Source organism: Eubalaena glacialis, chromosome 10 (genome assembly GCF_028564815.1).
Source record: "Eubalaena glacialis isolate mEubGla1 chromosome 10, mEubGla1.1.hap2.+ XY, whole genome shotgun sequence".
Taxonomy (NCBI): Eukaryota; Metazoa; Chordata; class Mammalia; order Artiodactyla; family Balaenidae; genus Eubalaena; species Eubalaena glacialis.
In genome coordinates, this window is record NC_083725.1 from 65,038,962 (window position 1) to 65,062,067 (window position 23,106).

At 39.0% G+C, this 23,106-nt stretch overlaps 1 protein-coding gene across 7 annotated transcripts in view; it reads left to right on the top strand.

Annotated features, from left to right (window-relative positions):
• ALG8 (ALG8 alpha-1,3-glucosyltransferase) overlaps positions 1-8,852 on the top strand; it is a 28,678-nt gene extending 19,826 nt beyond the window's left edge. For 4 of the 7 annotated variants that reach the window (XM_061202808.1, XM_061202811.1, XM_061202810.1 and 1 more), the window contains 6 exons: positions 374-494; positions 3,037-3,176; positions 4,850-4,989; positions 6,365-6,462; positions 6,788-6,860; positions 8,226-8,852. In XM_061202808.1, coding sequence (XP_061058791.1) covers positions 374-494; positions 3,037-3,176; positions 4,850-4,989; positions 6,365-6,462; positions 6,788-6,860; positions 8,226-8,457 — 804 coding nt within the window. In that variant the 3' untranslated portion in view covers positions 8,458-8,852. The remainder of the gene's footprint in view (positions 1-373; positions 495-3,036; positions 3,177-4,849; positions 4,990-6,364; positions 6,463-6,787; positions 6,861-8,225) is intronic. The other 3 variants (XM_061202813.1, XM_061202809.1, XM_061202814.1) reach the window with 3 other exon arrangements.
• Positions 8,853-23,106: the final 14,254 nt, after the last annotated feature.

Genomic DNA, 23,106 nt, shown 5'->3' on the forward strand with positions numbered 1-23,106 from the left:
AATTAGTTTTAATTTCTGCTAAAACTGGGAAACATTGCATCTCTCATCAAGCCTTCCCTGCCGTCCCCTTCTCTTCAGTAAATTTGGTAAAGCTGCAGTCTGTGTTCTCCTTTGCCCCTTATAAATTCTTCCATTATTATAATAGTATTGGACTGGTATTCAAAGTACTCTGATGTATCTTGTCCCACTTAACAGATGAGAAGGTTGGACAAAAAAGAGGTTCTGTGAACTGCTCAGGATCACACAACTACTTCCTTGAACAAAAACTGGAACTCAGACCTCATAACTTGCTACACACTATGCCATAGACAGTACCCTAGTTCTCTTTTTGAATTTAGAAAAGATTGATCACTGTTTAATCTCTTTTCAACAGAACCAACTGCCTCAAGTCTTTTCCCGACTCTTCCCTTTCAAGAGGGGCCTCTGCCACGCGTATTGGGCCCCAAACTTCTGGGCTTTGTACAGCGCTTTGGACAAAGTGCTGTCCATCATCGGTATGGTAGCAAGCCTTCTTACTTTTTTTTTTCTTTGGCTGTGCTGCGCGGCTTGTGGGATCTTAGTTCCCCGACCAGGGATCGAACCCGGCCCCGGCAGTGAAAACACCGAGTCCTAACCACTGGACCGCCATGGAATTCCCTAAGCCTTCTTACTTAGACTATGAATATTGAAAGGACTAGTCACATTGACAAATGGAAAAACCTGCCTTGTGTTTTGAATGTGGCTGAGCTGGTTGTTCTCCAGCCCTGCGTTTCAGCTTTCAGAATGAGCAGGGGAGTGGTTCTAGGGACTGAGACTTCAGTGCAGGAAACAGACTGCATTCCTTATAAAAGCTCTTTGTGGCAGTGAGGTTGTTGCTCCTTTCCTTGGGAAAAAAATAAACTTTTTAGACATTTTTAAAAGGTAATTTTACCTTAAGCAAAACGTTATTCAGTAGTTATAACCTTCGTTTTAAACTTAAAAATGTGAAGAAGCAGGAAAGAAGAATGTGTAAGTTGTGACTCTGGGTATTAAACCAATAAGGGAAATGATAGCCATGCATTTTAACATGAGATGAGAAGAAAGGGAAAACTTAGGCTATGCTTTTAAGTTTGAGGTGTGATGAAAAAGAATTTATAACCTTTAGACGGTTCTGAAAATAACTCTGTGGAACAGCTCACAGTCTCTCATTTGTGAATACAGCCTAGCTTGATGGAAAATGGCAGGATCAAGAGGACAGGTAAACTTTTCTGTAATGAGACACACAGTAAATATTTTAGGCTTTGCAGGCCACATAAGGTTTTGTTTACAACCTTTAAAAACGTAAAAACCTGTTGTGAGAAACAAATGCAACAATAAAGAAGCGCTAGGCTGTCAGTAGCAGGGGCTTTGGAACCAGAAAGAACTGGGTTCGATTCTTCCACCTATTAGTTGTGTGACTTAGGCACATTACTCATCTCTCTGTGCCTCAGGGGGGCAAAAAGTAATGGCTACAAAGCCCTTGGCACGTGGTAGATGCTTAATGCGTGGTGGCTGCTATTACTGTTTTGGCTACGTACTTACAGAAAATCGTAATTTGTTATTATTGCTCACCCACTGAGTCCAGCCTTGATGTACATGGCATCTTATAAAGTAAGTTCTTAACATTTCTAAAAGCTTTAAACAACCAGCATGATATGAGGTACAAGGGTCACTTGCCTTATCTGAGTCAGGAAACTGTTGTACCTCAGCTTGTATATCTGTCTCCTCAAGGATGTCGTGAATGGAAAGTCAGTGGCAGTTTAGGCAACTCTGTCTCAGGCAGATAGTTATTAGCTTTAAGAGAGAATCGGGCTTCCCTGGTGGCGCAGTGGTTGAGAGTCTGCCTGCCAATGCAGGGGACACGGGTTCGAGCCCTGGTCTGGGAAGATCCCACATGCCGCGGAGCGACTAGGCCCGTGAGCCACAATTGCTGAGCCTGCGCGTCTGGAGCCTGTGCTCCACAACAGGAGAGGCCGCGATAGTGAGAGGCCCGCGCACCGCGATGAAGAGTGGCCCCCGCTTGCCACAACTAGAGAAAGCCCTCGCACAGAAACGAAGACCCAACACAGCCATAAATAAATAAATAAATAAATAAATAAAATTTAAAAAAAGAGAATCAACAGGCTGAAGGAAAAAGGGACAAGGTGAATGAATAGAAAATATTTTGGTAGTCTACACCTTTCCCACATTTCACTAATTTTCAATGGCGTCAGACAAGGCCATTCAGGTGCTCAGACTGTCCCTGACTGTTCTGTTAGCTTTTTTGGGCTGGGACTTGCATCATTATCCTCAGACTTGGTTCATTTAGTAAGTATTTCTTGAACTCCTATGTGCTGGGAATAGAAATAAATTAATTGTCATTCCTGCCTTTAAGGAACCGAGTATAGTAGAGGAAATGAACATATAAACAGATACAGTGCAGTGTGGTGAACACAGAGACATGTATAACAGACCTTAGCCCACAAGAAAATCAGCTCTACTTCCTGAGTTAGGAGCTTTCTCAGATGAGTAAGTGAATTAGGAGTTAACTTTGCAAAGTGAGTAGGCCATTCTAAGCAAAGGGAGTAGTCTGTGCAAAGGGACACAGGTGTCAGAGTGGTAATGTCGGCTCATTGTGGCCAAGCTGTATTTAACGAGGTGGAGTAGATGAGGCTGGAGAGGTGGGAGGGGGCTAGATCATGGAAGACGCTATGTGCTGTGCTTAGGAATGTGGACTTTATCCCATAGGCAAGGAAGGATTCAAAGCTGGCCTGTGACATGGTAGACCTGTATTTTAGAAAGCCTTCTTCATTTTAGAGGTGAGAGCATATTGCTGTTCATGCTGCCTGCCAGCAAGGTTTCCTGTTCCAATACAGACAGCTGCAGTCTAAACTAGAGGCATTTTAGGTAGAATGGTGCAGGACTGAGTTAATGAAATCTTGACCTTGAAACAGTCTTAAGATTTAGTAGCTTATTTTTTTTCCTCAAGGAATTGATTGGTAAAATATGGTGTGCCATTAATCAAAACAAAACAAAATAAAATGTCTTTTTACTCTGTAGGTTTAGAACTGAAACTTCTTGACCCCAGCAAGATTCCCAAGGCCTCAATGACAAGTGGTTTAGTTCAGCAGTTCCAACACACAGTCCTTCCCTCAGTGACACCCTTGGCCACCCTTATCTGCACTCTGATTGCCATATTGGTAAGAATTCACACGTGGTCCTCATTTCTTGAGTTTTCTCTGCTTTTCTTTTGTGTGGCTGGTTGAATTTTAACTTTCAAGTTTTCCCAACTGTAGGATAAATTCCATGGCTGTAATCCTGCTGCAGATTGAGGCATTTCCTATTCTTAGGGTAACTTTGAACACTGTAAGGAAGGATTACTAGTAAAGCCTCTTTGAGAGAGGTTCTCACCAGAGGCTAATAGACCATCTGTTCACCGGCAGATGAGGAAGAAAGAAAAGCCCAGGGGAGGGAACTTGGACCACACCGTGGAGAAAGAGGACAATGTAGTAGGGACATCAGGTTTTTGTTTTCATCCATGGCTAACTGATAAAAACTCTAAATTTGTCTGTACTGCATGGATATTTTGTGATGATGATAATGAATTGAGAGAGTCAACAATGGCTGTCTGAGCATGAGATAAGAATCTTATATGAATCAGATGCTGTTATAGGCATCATTCATAGCTGTTTTTATTTGTTAGTGATCATGATGCCCTCAATTTCATGATACAATTTTAGTAAAATTCAACATAAATAACTGAATCATATCTAATTACACTCAGTTTTAATTGTGGTTTCTAAACAATCAAGTCTACTCACAAGACACCTGACACCACTTAATTACGTGGCAGTGCTGGTAGGTAGTTAAGCTCTGTTGGCCTACTTATCCACATGTTCTGAGTTTAAAACTTTTTTCCTAAAACTTCAGCCTTGTAAGCTGCATATGGAAGGCCATGGTTTTGTTATAAATTACACTCCAGTGCACAAAGTTAGGTGTTTGTTTATTAATATGCTAAGATCTAATTTATTATTAGCTCCACAATATCGATGAACTTTTGTAGTTTGACCTAATAGGTTCAGTGACTATTAATTAACTAATTATGAAGGTGTAATTAGGAGTTATACTGGATATCCTAGAACTTAATTATCATTTCATATTAATTTTGATGAATAGAATTAATTTTAATGTGTTAAATATATATTTTCAAATGCCCTTTTTTTTTCTGAGTAGTTTTTTTTTTTTAATCAGTCATAAATTTTATACACATCAGTGTATACATGTCAATCCCAATCGCCCAATTCAGCACACCACCATCCCCACCCCACTGCGGTTTTCCCCCCTTGGTGTCCATACGTTTGTTCTCTATATCTGTGTCTCAACTTCTGCCCTGCAAACCAGTTCATCTGTAACATTTTTCTAGGTTCCACATACATGCGTTAATATACGATATTTGTTTTTCTCTTTCTGACTTACTTCACTCTGTATGACAGTCTCTAGATCCATCCACGTCTCAACAAATGACTCAGTTTCATTCCTTTTTATGGCTGAGTAATATTCCATTGTATATTTGTACCACATCTTCTTTATCCATTCGTCTGTCAATGGGCATTTAGGTTGCTTCCATGACCTGGCTATTGTAAATAGTGCTGCAATGAACATTGGGGTGCATGTGTCTTTTTGAATTTGAGTAGTTGTTTTTATGTTAACTTTTGGTGGACTGTTCACAAAGCGAATTTTCCCAGTTTGATGGAGAATAGTCTTAAGAGCTACTGTTTTTCAGAGATGATGTAAATTATATTCACCTGAACAATGTTTCAGTAAAGCCTATTTTAAATGATACTGAAGTTTTATCTTTGCCTATTGTTTCTAGCCCTCTATTTTCTGTCTTTGGTTTAAACCTCAAGGGCCCAGAGGCTTTCTCCGATGTCTAATTCTTTGTGCCTTGAGCTCCTTCATGTTTGGGTGGCATGTCCATGAAAAAGCCATTCTCCTTGCAGTTCTCCCAATGAGGTAAGCAGATAGCTCAGTCAGTCAACATTTCTGGCATATTTCACAGTGATCCTATTGTTTTCCATTTGATCTGTCACTTCTTGACATTTGATCTGTCACTTCTTGACATGTTCAGTGGGATAGGCAAAGGCAAAGGCAAAGACACATGGGAACAGATTTATACCAGGACAGAATGGGGATGCTTAACTTGGGATCCTTGTACCTGTGTAGGTTCTAAGGTATGCAAAACTGCCTGTATTGTTCCTGCATTTTTTGGTAAGGGGTACTGTAGTGATTAAGCACCATGATACCAGGCTGTTACTTCTGGATATTGAATGGCAGCATAGTATGGAAAAAGCATGGACTTTTGCTGTCTTCACACCTGTGAAAATAAGGTCCCACAGTTCCTTGTTAAGTGTTGTTAGTCAAAGTAAGGATTGAGTCCATTATGGAATAATACCTAACACGTACAGCACTTCAGATTTTTCAGAACTGTTTTTGTTGTTAGTTGGTTTTTTTGGGGCGGGGGTTGTTGTTTTGTTTTGTTTTACATTCTTTCTTTTGAGCCTCACAACAACCTTTAAGATAATTAGGATAAATGGATATCATCCCCTGTCTTCACATTTGCAGAAACTGGGGCTCAGAGTTTAAGTGACTTATCCAAAGTCACACAGCTAGCAAATAACAGGGTTAGGACTTAAACCTGAATCTTATCATGCTGAATCTTAAGATCTTTTCACTGTGCCATGCTAAAAAAAAAAAAAAAGCATTTTAAATGCAGTTGTGTCCATTTTATATACAACTGAAATCCAATTAGATAGATGATAATAGAATTAGCCTTTTTCTTAAGATTTTTCTTAAATCCTGAGAGAAATCATTTAAGCTCTGAAAGAACATTAAGCAAATTTGTCAGATCAGTATATGGCTTGTCTGGGTTCGTTTAGCAACTTGGAGTTTCCAAATTAAAAAATAGAGCAAAACTTCTAATGTCTTTAGTTAGAATTCTTATTAAACACCAGCAGGTATGGGGCATTGTCCAAGAGAAGGGCTATAGGGTTGGAAATAAAACTCCAAGTCCTGTTTCTCTAGCTGCCACCACTAGGCAGCTCCCAATCCCACAATATTCCTTTCTTTGAGGAGGCAGTTACTCAGAGGCAAGATTCTTTTTTGAATGTTCCATGACTCAGTGTGGTGCATTCTTCTTTGTATTGCTTAAAGTTTCCCACTAAAAAAATTAATATTCTCAATTGAATTTGACTTGTAGCAAAGATCAGTATGTTATTTTATGCATAAGCCAGTTCTAGAAATAATATTAGATGCAGGTTATTCCAGCTATTTGCAAGTATAAGCTTCATTTGATGTTTTAAGGAATTATTATAAGAATTTCTATTTTTAGCCTCTTATCTGTGGGAAAAGCAGGAGATGCTTCAATTTTTCTGATTCTGACCACAACAGGACATTATTCCCTCTTCCCTCTGCTCTTCACTGCACCAGGTAAGTAGCTTCTTTTAAGAGAGATCTATTTAATGGCCTTGCCTTTTCATCAGCGCCTACTGATCAGTACTGTCTGATCAATACTATCTGATTTAAACAACCTTAAAATCTCTTAGAAAGAGAGAGCGCATCCATTCTTTTAAATAAAACCTCCAACATGTCCCTAATTCTCAGTATCTTTACATGTCACAAAAATGCACAGTTAAGCTCAGAAAGCATTCCTAGCACTATATAGCTGTGTCATTGTGATTATATTCCCTTAAGTACCATAAACCTTTCTCTTACCAACTTAATTATCATATGTACTTTTTTATTCTTTTAACAGAACTTCCCATTAAAATCTTACTCATGTTACTGTTTACCATCTATAGTATTTCCTCACTGAAGACTCTATTCAGGTAATCTAAAAAAAGTACATTTAAAATTATATTTACTCTTGTGAAATGTTTACTCCTAAATGATTGATAAGCCTTTTAAATTTTATTTTTTAAGTTTTAATAGTAATATCACAACATTACAGAATATCAGCAGATAGCAGGAGAAATTACCCATATTCCATCACTCTCACATGGCAACACAGGTCATGGCTTTAGTTTGGGGGAATATTTGAGGAAGGACTGCCCAGCTTAAATTAAAACTTTATATGAAAACTAAAAAATGGAATGTAAAATATGCATTATGAGTAAAACCACATAAATACAAATGCTTAAAACCAAAAGATATGTAAAAAATTCTTACGTATCTTAGAATTATGGGTGGAATTTTTTTCTTTTCTAAACTTAATGTTACCTATATAATTTTTTAAAGCTTGCTTATGGATTATATCTGATTGTGTTCATGAAACCTCAAATGCTTAATTATATGAAAACTCAATTATAACCATATGACTCAGCAATTCCACTCTTAGGTATATACCCAAAAGAACTGAAAACAGGGACTCAAACAGATACTTGTACATCAATGTTCATTGCAGTTTTATTCACAGTAGCCAAAAGGTAGAAATAGCCCAAATGTCCATCAACAAATGAATGGATAAACAGAATAGTATATATACATATAATGAAATATTAGTCATCCAGAAAGAGGAATGAAGCTCTGATATGTACTACAACATGGATGAACCTTGAAAACTTAGGCTAAGTGCAATAAGCCAGACACAAAAAGGACAAATACTGTATGATTTCATTTATATGAAATATCTAGACTAGGCAAATTCATAGAGACAGAAGGTAAATTAGTAGGTATGGGGACCGGTGAGAGCAATGGTGGTGCTGGATAGGGAGTTATTATTGCTTAATGTTTCCAGAGATTCTTTTTGGGGTGTTGAAATGTTTTGAAAGTGGATATTGACACAACATTGTCTATATACTTAATACTTCTTAATTATATACTTAAAAATGGTTAAAATACCAAATTTTATATTATTTTACCAAAACAAAAAATTATGTATTGTTTACCATATTCTTATTCCAATATCACACTATCCAGCCCCCTTTCCTCTTCCAAATGCATAGCTAATTCTCTCTCAGCAACTTCAGCTAAGTGACAACATAGATGATGGTTGGGTAAATTTGGATTGTTGAGTTAATGTAATGATATATCTTTATCATTTTTTTTTAAATGTGAAATTTTATGCATTCTTTTGACTCTAGCTTTATCTGTACTTCACATCAAGACAGTGCAGGTGAGAAGCTTTAGCTGAGAAATGTTTGCAAAAGTAGAATGACTCATCTAAAATCAGACTCCTCTCGTTTTTTCTTCAGAAAAGAAAAACCTCTTTTTAATTGGATGGAAACTTTCTACCTCCTTGGCCTGGGGCCTCTGGAAGTCTTCTGTGAATTTGTATTCCCTTTCACCTCTTGGAAGCTGAAGTACCCCTTTATCCCTTTGTTACTGACCTCAGTGTATTGTGCAGTGGGCATCACACATGCTTGGTTCAAACTGTATGTTTCAGTATTGACTGACCCTCCTGTTGGCAAGACAAAGAAGCAATGAATAAAGGAACTGCTTGGATGTATTCCAAGCAATTATTTCATGGGAAATTAATCAGAACTTGAAGAAAGTTGCTGGTGGCATGAACCATTCATTTCAGTAAATCTGTTTGAGGACCATTCTTCTAAACTTGGCCTTGCCCAGCTTAGCAACCTGATTGTCACCATGGTGAGAAGCCACTTGTCCTCCGTAAGCAGTGAAACACATCTGAAACAAATCTCGCCTTCCCCTATTAAAATTGTCTGAGATCATTGAGACTGCTGTGCTTGCTCTAGGCAAGGAGGGAGACTGATCAACAGCATGATTATCTGTAGCCTATGATAACCATTGTCAGGGTATAAAGCATAATTAGAATTATGTGCTAAGGGAAATATAAATAAAATACCGTTTTGTATTTCTGCACAAAAAATTTTTGGATCATTTCCAGCTCCTACATTTTCCTGTTGGCATGCACACAAGCAAGTGGTGTGCACTGTCCCCATTCTGTACACCTTGTTCCAGGAGATTTTTTTTTTTCATTGAAATTATACATTGACAATACTCACAAAGCCAGGGAGAATATTTAATGAACCGTTTGTCCTGTCAGCAGAGACTATAAACCACATCTACTCTTACATTAGTTAAGGACATCTTGTACAGTTCATTTATTCTAAAAGCAAGTACTGCAATTTTTTTTTTTTTTTTTAATTTTTGCTTGTGGCCTTTTTTCAAGTTTATTTATTTATTTATTTATTTTTGGCTGTGTCGGGTCTTTGTTTCTGTGCAAGGGCTTTCTCTAGTTGCGGCAAGCGGGGGCCACTCTTCATCGCGGTGCGCGGGCCTCTCACTATCGTGGCCTCTCTTGATGCGGAGCACAGGCTCCAGACGCGCAGGCTCAGTAGTTGTGGCTCACGGGCCTAGCTGCTCCGCGGCATGTGGGATCCTCCCAGACCAGGGCTTGAACCCGTGTCCCCTGCATTGGCAGGCAGATTCTCAACCACTGCGCCACCAGGGAAGCCCGCAAATACTGCAATTTTGATAAGGCTACTCCTTCTCAAACTTTCCTCATGTGAAAAGACTTAAGGGTTTTTTGCAGCCCCGTCTTGTCCTCCCCCTACCTTGAGAGTACTTCATACACTTTATCCAAGACCCCTGTTTGCCTAATATCTGCTGCACATTCAAATTCAACCAACATTTATCTAGCTGACACTAGGAACTTTCACACATTTTATTTACCCATTGTCCCCTAAGAAGATCAGAGAGAGACCAATGTCAATAGAATCCTGGGAAGCTAATCCAGCTATCCCATCTCTTAAATTCACTCTATTTTCCCAGACTTCTTTTGAGTCTCATTCAGAGATAAAGATGGGGATTTTTGCCAAAGGGGGAGGGAAGTGCGGCCCCTTCAGCCTGTTTTCCTCACCACAGTCCCCCTTGCACCCTATGCTCCCGCTGTCCCAACAAACAACTTAGAATTCCCAGTGTGCCATGCTGTTTCGTACTTCTGCTTCCTTTCATTCTTGCCACTTCCTTTCTTTACTCTCTCTACTGACTTTTCTACCCTATCATCTGATTGTCTGAACTTCTTCAAGATTCAACTTCACTGCTACCGTATCTATAACTATAAATGTAATACAGTGTAATGATTAAGAGTAGGGGCCTTGGGACTTCCCTGGTGGTTCAGTGGTTAAGACTCTGTGCTCCCAGTGCAGGGGACCTGGGTTTGATCCCTGGTCAGGGAACTAGATCCCATATGCCACAACTAAGAGTTTGCCTACTGCAACTAAGATTCCACATGCTGCAACTAAAGATCCCTCATGCCACAAGGAAGAGCCCATGTGCCGCAACTAAGACCTAATGCAGCCAAATAAATAAATAAAATAAATATTTAAAAAAAAAAAAAAAGACTAGGGGCCCTGCGGGAATTCCCTGGCACAAAAAAAAAAAAAGAGTAGGGTCCCTGAAATCACACAGCCTGATTTTAGATCTTGCCTCCATGATTTTTTTTTTATCTGTAGTCAAGTTATTTAACCATCCATTGCCTCAATGTCCTCATTTCTAAAATCACAAAAAATTTAGAACCCTGCTTAGCACATATTACGTGTTCAATACATATCATTTAAGGGAATTCCCTGGCGGTCCAGTGGTTATGACTGCACTTTCACTGCTGAGGGCCCAGGTTCAATCCCTGGTCGGGGAACTAAGATCCCACAAGCTGCACAGTGCGGCCAATAAATAAATATCTGATATTTTTACGAGTCCTTTCCCTCTACCTTCTCTCCCCCTCCCCCAGAATTGAGTACCCCACCATGTGCTCCCAGGCCAGGGGTCTACTTGTACTATTAACGGCTGTAATAATTGTTTATCTGTTTTCCTCAGGAGACTTTAACAGTTTGACAGCAGAGACCACACTTGTCTTGATAGTCCCAGTTTTTGGCACAGTTGAATGAATGAAGCACACCACATAGGCCATGATTAAAATCTAAATGTTTAGTAGCACCAGCAGTAACACAAGGGACCCAACGTAGTTCCTCATATCTTTGCCAATTGGTATGCAAACAAACAAAAAAAGATGAATTTGGATGCCTCTCAACAAGGCCAAATTTAATTATGCTTTGTAGGTTTTTAACTGTCAAAGTGATGTGATGTCAGAACTGGAAGAGCTCATCTGGTGCAGAGGTTTCCAAAATGTTCTGCAGAGCTCTGGAGGTTCTTGAGAGCTGCCTCAGAGGCTCTGGGCCCTGAAGCATCTTCAACCAAAACAAATATGCTTTGATCTATTATATATTAGGCATCATGTAAGTTTTTGTTTGACTTAAGGATTCAAAGTCTAAATATAGTCTTTAAAGCAATTCAACCCCTTATATTACCAGGAGGGCAATGGCTCCAGAGACTGAGGAAAAGCTTGTTGATGCCAACACAGACTTTCTCCCTACAGCCCGGGACTCTCCCAAGCACTATACTTTGTATTCATGTATTTAAACTTTGCAAAAACATGAGTGGTTTTCAACAGTAACTTCCTAGGTTTCAGCAGTTAACTAAATAAATGAAGGTGCCATTTCAAAATGTTTTGAAATCTAGAATTAAGTCAAGAACAAGCAAAGGTTACTATCAAAATTTAAACAAATAAGATATAAAAGAAACCCATTTTTTACCTGCTTTTAATGTATTTTCAATGTACCCAAATTTAACAAGAGGAAGGAAAAGAAAAGTGGGAGGAACTTGGTATTCTTGGTCACCATATCTTTCCCTGGGTTGAGGGGACAGAGCCAGAACTGGGAGGGAACTATGGAAGATGCACTCTTTCCAGCCCAACACTGTCATAGTTTTCCTTGTTAATGATTTCCACCTAGAAACTATTCCTTGTGGAGGAAGCACTTCAGTGTCAGAGAGAATTGCCCCCTATGTATAGTCCATGCAGCTTGCTTGCAGTTAATGGGAGAAAAAAAATTCTATTAAAATATAACCTTTGAAAAAGATGTTTTACTCTTAAGTAGTTTGATAAAATTACTCTTCCAGTATGATCATGGTAAAAAAAAAAATTCTTTTCACCCATCTTTCACCCCTTTTTTTGTGCTTCAAAGAAATGGGCTACTGGGACTTCCCTGGTGGTCCAGCGGTAAAGAATCCGCCTTCCAGTGCAGGGTACGCAGGTTCGATCCCTGGTCGGGGAACTAAGATCCCACATGCTGTGGGGCAACTAAGCCCGCGCGCCACAACTACTGAGCTCGTGCGCCTCAACTACCAAGCTCGTGCGCCTCAACTACCAAGCTCGTGCGCCTCAACGAGAGAGCCAGCATGCCGCAAACTACAGAGCCCGTGCACCCTGGAACCGGTGCACCACAACTAGAGGGAGCACCCACACACCACAACAAGAGAGAAGCCCGTGTGCCACAACGAAGAGCCCATGCACTGCAGCTAAGACCTGATGCAGCCAAAAAAAAAGAAATGGGCTACTGTGCCAATGGCAACTGAACTTGGAACAATTTTATAAACCTCAAAAACCTGAATCAATATAGCCATTAGTTTCTCACAATAAAGTCCCATATTCAGCATCCCCACTTTATAGAAATGTCAATAAATGTACTAAAAAATTTTTTTTCAGTCTCAGGAGTGTTGACTGCAAGAAAAACACACAACATAGGAGTTGTTTTAGTTTTATTCAGGGACCTTACCAAGGACTCTAGCCTAGGAAACGGTCTCTCAGTAACTCTGAGAGAACAGCTCTGAAGAGGTAGGGGGAGATTCAAGTATATATGTGACTTTTGGGATAGGGAATACATACAGTCAAGTATACATCTTGGTAAAAGATTACTGCAAGTCACAGAGAACAGATCTCTCAGGTTAATGATTTTAGTGCTTTTCTATGTAAAGGAAGATGCAAGAATCTGGGTACATTAAAATTCTTCCGATTGGAACCAAGATGGCGGAGTAGAAGGACGTGCTCTCACTCCCTCTTGCGAGAGAACCAGGATCACAACTGGCTGCTGGACAATCATCAACAGGAAGACACTGGAACTCACCAAAAAAGATACCCCACGTCCAAGGACAAAGGAGAAGCCACAGTGAGATGGTAGGCGGGGTGCAATCACAGTAAAATCAAGTCCCATAACTGCTGGGTGGGTGACTCACAGACTGGAGAACACTTGTACCACAGAAGTTCACCCACTGGAGTGAAGGTTCTAAGCCCCACATCAGGCTTCCCAACCTGGGGGTCCGGCAACGGGAGGAGGAATTCCTAGAGAATCAGACTTTGAAGGCTACTGAGATTTGATTGCAGGACTTCGACAGAACTGGGGGAAACAGAGACTCCACTTTTGGAGGGCACACACAAAGTGGTGTGTGCATCGGGACCCAGGGGAAGGAGCAGTGACCCCAGGGGAGACTGAACCAGACCTACCTGCTAGTGTTGGAGGGTCTCCTGGGGAGGCGGGGGGGGGGGGGTGGCTGTGGCTCACCATGAGGACAAGGACACTGGCAGCAGAAGTTCTGGGAAGTACTCCTTGGTGTGAGCCCTCCCAGAGTCCGCATTTAGCCCCACCAACGAGCCCAGGTAGGCTCCAGTGTTGGCTTGCCTCAGGCCAAACAACCAACAGGGAGGAAACCCAGCCCTACCCATCAGCAGTCAAGCAGATTAAAGTTTTACTGAGCTCCGCCCACCAGAGCAACAGTCAGCTCTACCCACCACCAGTCCCTCCCATCAGGAAACTTGCATAAGCCTCTTAGATACCCTCATCCACCAGAGGGCAGAGAGCAGAAGCAAGAAGAACTACAATCCTGCAGCCTGTAGAACAAAAACCACATTCACAGAAAGATAGACAAGATGAAAAGGCAGAGGGCCATGTACCAGATGAAGGAACAAGATAAAACCCCAGAAAAACAACTAAATGAAGTGGAGATAGGCAACCTTCCAGAAAAAGAATTCAGAATAATGATAGTGAAGATGATCCAGGGCCTCGGAAAAAGAATGGAGGCAAAGATCGAGAAGATGGGGCTTCCCTGGTGGCGCAGTGGTTGAGAATCTGCCTGCCCATGCAGGGGACACGGGTTCGAGCCCTGGTCTGGGAAGATCCCACGTGCCACAGCTGGGCCCGTGAGCCACAACTACTGAGCCTGCGCATCTGGAGCCTGTGCTCCGCAACAAGAAACGCCGCGATAGTGAGAAGCCCGCGCACCGCGATGAAGAGTGGCCCCTGCTTGCCACAACTAGAGAAAGTCCTCGCACAGAAACGAAGACCCAACACAGCCAAAAATATAAATTAATTAATTAATTAATTAATTTAAAAGAAATCGAGAAGATGCAAGAAATATTTAACAAAGACCTAGAAGAATTAAAGAAAAAACAAACAGAGATGAACAATAAAATAACTGAAATGAAAACTACACTACAAGGAATCAATAGCAGAATAACTGAGGCAGAAGAACGGATAAGTGACCTGGAAGACAGAATGGTGGAATTAACTGCTATGGAACAAAATAAAGAAAAAAGAATGAAAAGAAATGAAGACAGCCTAAGAGACCTCTGGGACAACATTAAATGCAACAACATTCGCATTATAGGGGTCCCAGAAGGAGAAGAGAGAGAGAAAGGACCCAAGAAAATATTTGAAGAGATTATAGTCGAAAACTTCCCTAACTTCCCTAATAACTTCCCTATTTCAGAAAGGAAATAGCCATCCAAGTCCAGGAAGCGCAGAGAGTCCCATACAGGATAAACCCAAGGAGAAACACGCCGAGACACATAGTAATCAAATTGGCAAAAATTAAAGACAAAGAAAGATTATCAAAAGCAGCTAGGGGAAAAAGACAAATAACACACAAGGGAACTCCCATAAGGTTAACAGCTGATTTCTCAGCAGAAACTCTACAAGCCAGAAGGGAGTGACATGATATACTTAAAGTGATGAAAGGGAAAAACCTACAACCAAGATTACTCTACCCGGCAAGGATCTCATTCAGATTCGACAGAGAAATCAAAAGCTTTACAGCAAGCAAAAGCTAAGAGAATTCAGCACCACAAAACCAGCTCTACAACAAATGCTGAAGGAACTTCTCTAAGTGGGAAACACAAGAGAAGAAAAGGACCTACAAAAACAAACCCCAAACAATTAAGAAAATGGTCATAGGAACACACGTATCGATAATTACCCTAAACGTGAATGGATTAAATGCTCCAACCAAAAGACACAGGCTGGCTGAATGGATACAAAAACAAGACCCATATATATGCTGTCTACAAGTGACCCACTTCAGACCTAGGGACACATTCAGACTGAAAGTGAGAGGATGGAAAAAGATATTCCATGCAAATGAAATCAAAAGAAAGCTGGAGTAGCAATACTCATATCAGATAAAATGGACTTTAAAATAAAGAATGTTACAAGAGACAAGGAAGGACACTGCATAATGATCAAGGGATCAATCCAAGAAGAAGATATAACAATTATAAATATATATGCACCCAACATAGGAGCACCTCAATACATAAGGCAACTGCTAACAGCTATAAAAGAGGAAATCAACAGTAGCACAATAATAGTGGGGGACTTTAACACCTCACTTACACCAATGGACAGATCATCCAAAATGAAAATAAATAAGGAAACAGAAGCTTTAAATGACATGATAGACCAGATAGACTTAGTTGATATTTATAAGACATTCCATCCAAAAACAGCAGATTACACTTTCTTCACAAGTGCGCACGGAACATTCTCCAGGATAGATCACATCTTGGGTCACAAATCAAGCCTCAGTAAATGTAAGAAAATTGAAATCATATCAAGCATCTTTTCTGACCACAACGCTATGAGATTAGAAATGAATTACAGGGAAAAAAACATAAAAAACACAAACACATGGAGATTAAACAATATGTTACTAAATAACCAAGAGATCACTGAAGAAATCAAAGAGGAAATCAAAAAATACCTAGAGACAAATGACAATGAAAACACGACGATCCAAAACCTATGGGATGCAACAAAAGCAGTTCTAAGAGGGAAGTTTATAGCTATACAAGCCTACCTCAAGAAACAAGAAAAAATCTCAAAGAAACAATCTAACCTCACACCTAAAGGAACTAGAGAAAGAAGAACAAACAAAACCCAAAGTTAGCAGAAGGAAAGAAATCATAAATATCAGAGCAGAAATAAATGAAATAGAAACAAAGAAAACAATAGCAAAGATCAATAAAACTAAAAGCTGGTTCTTTGAGAAGATAAACAAAATTGATAAGCCATTAGCCAGACTCATCAAGAAAAATAGGGAGAGGACTCAAATCAATAAAATTAGAAATGAAAAAGGAGAAGTTACAACAGACACCACAGAAATACAAAGCATCTTAAGAGACTACTACAAGCAACTCTATGCCAATAAAATGGACAACCTGGAAGAAATGGACAAATTCTTATAAAGGTATAATCTTCCAAAACTGAACCAGGAAGAAATAGAAAATATGAACAGACCAATCACAAGTAATGAAATTGAAACTGTGATTAAAAATCTTCCAACAAACAAAAGTCCAGGACCAGATGGCTTCACAGGTGAATTCTATCAAACATTTAGAGAAGAGCTAACACCCATCCTTCTCAAACTCTTCCAAAAAATTGTGGAGGAAGGAACACTCCCAAACTCATTTTATGAGGCCACCATCACCCTGATACCAAAACCAGACAAAGATACTAGAAAAAAAGAAAATTACAGACCAATATCACTGATGAATATAGATGCAAAAATCCCCAACAAAATACTAGCAAACAGAATCCAACAACACATTAAAAGGATCATACACCATGACGAAGTGGGATTTATCCCAGGGATGCAAGGATTCTTCAATATACGCAAATCAATCAATGTGATACACCATATTAACAAATTGAAGAATAAAAACCATATGATCATCTCAATAGATGCAGAAAAAGCTTTTGACAAAATTCAACACCCATTTATGATAAAAACTCTCCAGAAAGTGGGCATAGAGGGAACCTACCTCAGCATAATAAAGGCCATATATGACAAACCCACAGCAAACATCATTCTCAATGGTGAAAAACTGAAAGCATTTCATCGAAGATCAGGAACTAGACAAGGATGTCCACTCTCGCCACTATTATTCAACATAGTTTTGGAAGTCCTAGCCACAGCAATCAGAGAAGAAAAAGAAATAAAAGGAATACAAATTGGAAAAGAAGAAGTAAAACTGTCACTGTTTGCAGATGACATGATACTATACATAGAGAATCCTAAAGATGCCACCAGAAAACTACTAGAGCTAATCAATGAATTTGGTAAAGTTGCAGGATACAAAATTAATGCACAGAAATCTCTTGCATTCCTATCCACTAATGGTGAAAAATCTGAAAGAGAAATTAAGGAAACACTCCCATTTACCATTGCAACAAAAAAAATAAAATACCTAGGAATAAACCTACCTAGGGAGACAAAAGACCTGTATGCAGAAAACTATAAGACACTGATGAAAGAAAGTAAAGATGATACCAACAGATAGAGAGATATACCATGTTCTTGGATTGGAAGAATCAATATTGTGAAAATGACTATACTACCCAAAGCAATCTACAGATTCATTGCAATCCCTATCAAATTACCAATGGCATTTTTAACAGAACTAGAACAAAAAATCTTAAAATTTGTATGGAGACAGAGAAGACCTCGAATAGCCAAAGCAGTCTTGAGGGAAAAAAACGGAGCTGGAGGAATCAGACTCCCTGACTTCAGACTATACTATAAAGCGACAGTAATCAAGACAATATGGTACTGGCACAAAAACAGAAATATAGATCAATGGAACAAGATAGAAAGCCCAGAGATAAACCCACGCACCTACGGTCAACTAATCTATGAGAAAGGAGGCAAGGATATACAATGGAGAAAAGACAATCTCTTCAATAAGTGGTGCTGGGAAAACTGTAGAGCTACATGTAAAAGAATGAAATTAGAACACTCCCTAACACCATACACAAAAATAAACTCAAAATGGATTGGAGACCTAAATGTAAGACCGGACACTATAAAAGTCTTAGAGGAAAACATAGGAAGAACACTCTTTGACATAAATCACAGCAAGATCTTTTTTGATCCACCTCCTAGAGTAATGGAAATAAAAAAAAAATAAACAAATGGGACCTAATGAAACTTCAAAGCTTTTGCACAGCAAAGGAAACCATAAACAAGATGAAAAGACAACCCTCAGTATGGGAGAAAATATTTGCAAAAGAATCAGACAAAGGATTAATCTCCAAAATATATAAACAGCTCATTCAGCTCAATATTAAAGAAACAAACAACCCAATCCAAAAATGGGCAGAAGACCTAAATAGACATTTCTCCAAAGAAGACATACAGATGGCCAAGAAGCACATGAAAAGATGCTCAACATCACTAATTATTAGAGAAATGCAAATCAAAACTACAATGAGGTATCACCTCACACCGGTTAGAATGGGCATCATCAGAAAATCCACAAACAACAAATGCTGGAGAGAGTGTGGAGAAAAGGGAACCCTCTTGCACTTTTGGTGGGAATGTAAATTGATACAGCCACTATGGAGAACAGTATGGAGGTTCCTTAGAAAACTAAAAATAGAATTACCACATGACCCAGCAATCCCACTACTGGGCATATACCCAGAGAAAACCATAATTCAAAAAGACACATGCACCCCAACGTTCATTGCAGCACTATTTACAATAGCCAGGTCATGGAAGCAACCTAAATGCCCATCGACAGACGAATGGATAAAGAAGATGTGGTACATATATACAATGGAATATTACTCAGCCATAAAAAGGAATGAAATTGGGTCATTTGTTGAGACGTGGATGGATCTAGAGACTGTCATACAGAGTGAAGTAAGTCAGAAAGAGAAAAACAAATATCGTATATTAACTCATATATGTGGAACCTAGAAAAATGGTACAGATGAACCAATTTGCAGGGCAGAAATTGAGACACAGATGTAGAGAACAAACGTATGGACACCAAGGGGGGAAAGTGGCGGGGGGGTGGGGGTGGGTGTGTGATGAATTGGGTGATTGGGATTGACATGTATACAGTGATGTGTATAAAATTGATGACTAATAAGAGCCTGCTGTATATATATATATATAATTCAAGTCATCCAAAAAAAAATAATTCTTCGTAAGATATACATCTAACTATAAGGGAACGGGTTGTCCAAAGCCCAGAGCATCCTGTTGTCTTAATTTCCTCTGCCTGAAGCAGAGAGTGTACTGTCCATCAGTGACTGCAGCAGGTTAGTCCTTGCAGAACTGGTCAATGAGCAACACTCCCTATTCTCCTTTGTTTAAAGGAGTCAGAAATAAAAACAGTATAGTATATACAGAAACAACTGTGAAAAGGACAGGACCCATAATATACCTATGTACAACATCATGGAATCCTAGAATCCTAGAGACTCTCAGAAGAGCATTCAAGGAGGATTTAATTTTTACAGTTTTCCTGAATGAATAGGTAGCTGATTAGGCAGTGTCGAGGTGTTCACCATCTCATAAAGCAGCCTCTCCCACATGTGCAGCTGTTTCTTAGGGCATTTAATGCTGAATTAATATTTTTCTTCCTCTTACTTTTACCAGTTGGTCTCTGGAACTATACATAATGAGGTTCTATTCCCATTTGTGACAGCCCTTCAAGTGATACACAAAGGGGAAGTCCCACATTGTGGTCCTTTCTGCTGAGAGCCTACTATATGTCAGGTACTATGCTAGGCATTATCTCTTTTAATCCTTCCTAAAACTTTGAGAAACAAATTCACTATTGCTTCAAAAAAAATTCACTGAATTTCTATTGAGTGTCATGCACTGTGCTAGGTGATGGAGATCAAAGGTGAACAAGAAAGACATATTCCTGCACTCAAGAATTTCTTTTCTAGTGGCTAGAGATTTGTAAGAGCCAGGAAGATGCCTCCTAGAAGAAAACATAGGTGGAAAGCTTTAGGACATTAGATTTGGTAGTGATTTTCTTGGATATGACACCAAAAGCATAGGCAACAAAAGCAAAAATAGACAATTGGGACTACACCACAAAGGAAACAATCAACAAAATGAAAAGGCAACCTATGGAATGAAAGAAAATATTTGCAAATCATGTATTTGATAAGGGATTAATATCTGGAATATATAAGGAACTTCTACAACAAAAAGTACCAAATAACTCAATTTAAAAATAGGCAAAGGACTTGAATAGACAATTCTCCAAAGACACACAAATGACCTATAAGCATATGAAAAGTTGCTAAACATCACTAATCACAAGATAAATGCAAATCAAGACCACACTCACATTTGTAGAACGACCACTATCAAAAGAACGGAAAATAAGAAGTGTTGGCAAGGATGTGGAGAAAGTAGACCCCATAAGCACTCTGGAAATGTAAAATGGTGCAGCCATTATGGAAAACAGTATAGAGGTTCCCCAAAAAATCAAAAATATAATTACCATATGAACCATCAATCCCACTTCTGGGTATATATCCAAAAGAATTCAAAGCAGGATCTTGAAGAGATATTTGCACACCTGTGTTCATTGTAGCATTATTTCACAATAGCTAAGAGGTGGAAGCAACCCAAGTGAACATCAACAGATGGATGGATAGATAAAATGTAGTGTATACATTTTGCAATGGAATATTATGCAACCTTAAAAAGGAAGGAAATCCTAGGAATTCCCTGGTGGTCCAGTGGTTAGGACTCCACGCTTTCACTGCTGGGGCTCAGGTTCAATCCCTTGTTGGGGAACTAAGATCCTGCAACCCATGTGGTGCAGCCAAAAAAAAAAATAAAAGGGAAATCCTGTCACATGCAACAACATGGATAAACTTCAAGGACATTATGCTAAGTGAAATAAGCCAGTCACAAAAGAACAGAGATTGCATAATTCCACTCATACGAATCTGAAGTAGTCAAAATCACAGAAACAGAAAGTAGAAGGGTCGTTACCAAGGGCTGGGGGTAGGAGGGAAAGGGAATTAGTGTTCAATGGGTAGAGAATTTCAGTTTTGCAAGATGAAAAATTTCTAGAGATCTGTTGTACAACAATATGAGTATAGAATACTTAACACTACTGAACTATACACTTAAAAATGATTAAGATAATAAATTTGGTGTTATGTTTTTTACCATAATTTAGAAAGTTAAAATTTTAATTTATCAAAAAAATTATTGCATAAAGTATATCATAAATCTAAAGGTATGTAAAATGCATATGTAAGATTAGAAATATAAAATGTATATTCATGTACCCTCCACACAGCCTAAAAATAGAATATTATTAATACCTTAGAGGTCTTCTCTGAGGCCCTCCTTCCCCAGAGGTAACTATCCTGAATATTTGTGTTAATCCTTCTCGTACTTTTCTTTATAGTTTTACCACTAATATGAGATATCTCTAAATAACATATATTTGCCTAATATTGAACTTTATATATGGAATCATTTATCCTCTTGTAACTTATCTCTTTTTCTCTGATCTCTTATTCTTTTTTTAACATGAACCTCTTTTTTGAGATTCATCATACTGGATATTCCTTTGAATGAAAACACCACAATTTATCTTCTATTCTGTGCTTAATGGACATTTAAGATGTTACTAGTTTGGGGCTCTTACAAATGGGTATTACTGCTGTGAATCTTCTTGTACTTCTCTTAGTCCTGGTACACATGTCCAAAAGCTTCTCTTGACCCTAGATTCTGGAGTATAGATTTAAGTAAATGAAAAAGAAATTGGGGCTTCCCTGGTGGCGCAGTGGTTGGGAACCTGCCTGCCGATGCAGGGGACACGGGTTCGTGCCCTGGTCTGGGAGGATCCCACATGCCGCGGAGCTACTGGGCCCGTGAGCCACAACTACTGAGCCTGCGCGTCTGGAGCCTGTGCTCCGCAACAAGAGAGGCCACGATAGTGAGAGGCCCGCGCACCGCGATGAAGAGTGGCCCCCGCTTGCCGCAACTGGAGAAAGCCCTCGCACAGAAACGAAGACCCAACACAGCCATAAATAAATAAATAATAATTTAAAAGAAAAAAAAAAAAAAAAAAGAAATTGAACACAACCTAAGCATCTCTCAAAAGGGTAATGGATGAATAAAATGTGACATTTATATAATGGAATATCATACAGTAATCAAAAGGAATGAACCTGATATTTCTGTATCATCATGGATGGATCTCAAAAACGTTATATGGAATGATGAAAGTGAAAGAAAACAGGAACAATGAATCATACTATTTAGGTAAAAAAAAATTTTAAGCACACAAAACAATACTAAATATATGTAAAAATATAAAAAGTGGTCGGACGTGTGCACAGTAAACTCGTGATCGTGTTTGTCTCTGAGGAAGATGGGAAAGGGGTCTTTATAGTGTTTTATTTCCTTTTAAAATAAATGACAAAATATTAACAATTGTTAATTCTGGGTGACAGAATAAGCATATTTGTTATACTGTTCTTTGTTGTTGTTTTTTTTTTTTTTGTATGTTTTAAGTTCCTTAAGAGAGAGAGAGAGACTGGACCCAGAAGAACGTGAGGAGAATGTGTAAGCATCATTGAAATATTTGTGTTTGCCTAACAGTTCATCTAGTATTCAAAATTAACATAATCCTAAGGTAGGTTTTTGATGGTTTTCATTCTTTTGCTATAATTTTAAAAGGAACACTGTGGTTAAAAAAAAAAAAAGACTGTGAATATGTCATACTAGTATTTACATAAGACAGATTCTCAGACATGTAATTACTGGGTCAAAGAGTGTGAACCTCTGAAACATTTGCTGCCTTCCAGGAAACTGTTCCAGTATACGTTCCTTTGGAAAATTCTAACTTGAAATGTTACGGATCTGGGAGTGCTTTTTGTAGGCATAAAAGCCTCATCCTTTATTAACTGAAACTTAATTCTTCTGCTTTGTAGATCAATACCTGATGCATATAGCTTCGCATTAACCTCTAGTTTAATCAGCATTCCTCTAGATAAAATGTTGAAGACATTTTAGCTCCTTATCAGGAAGGGCTGTCTAAACAGAGAGCTGTTCGAAGATCGGAGCTCCTCAGTCCTGGAGGCAGGTGAGCAGAGACTGGACAATTACTTGGCAGAATGTTATAGATTCCCTCTTTTATTTCATTCCTCAAATCTTTAGGAAACACCT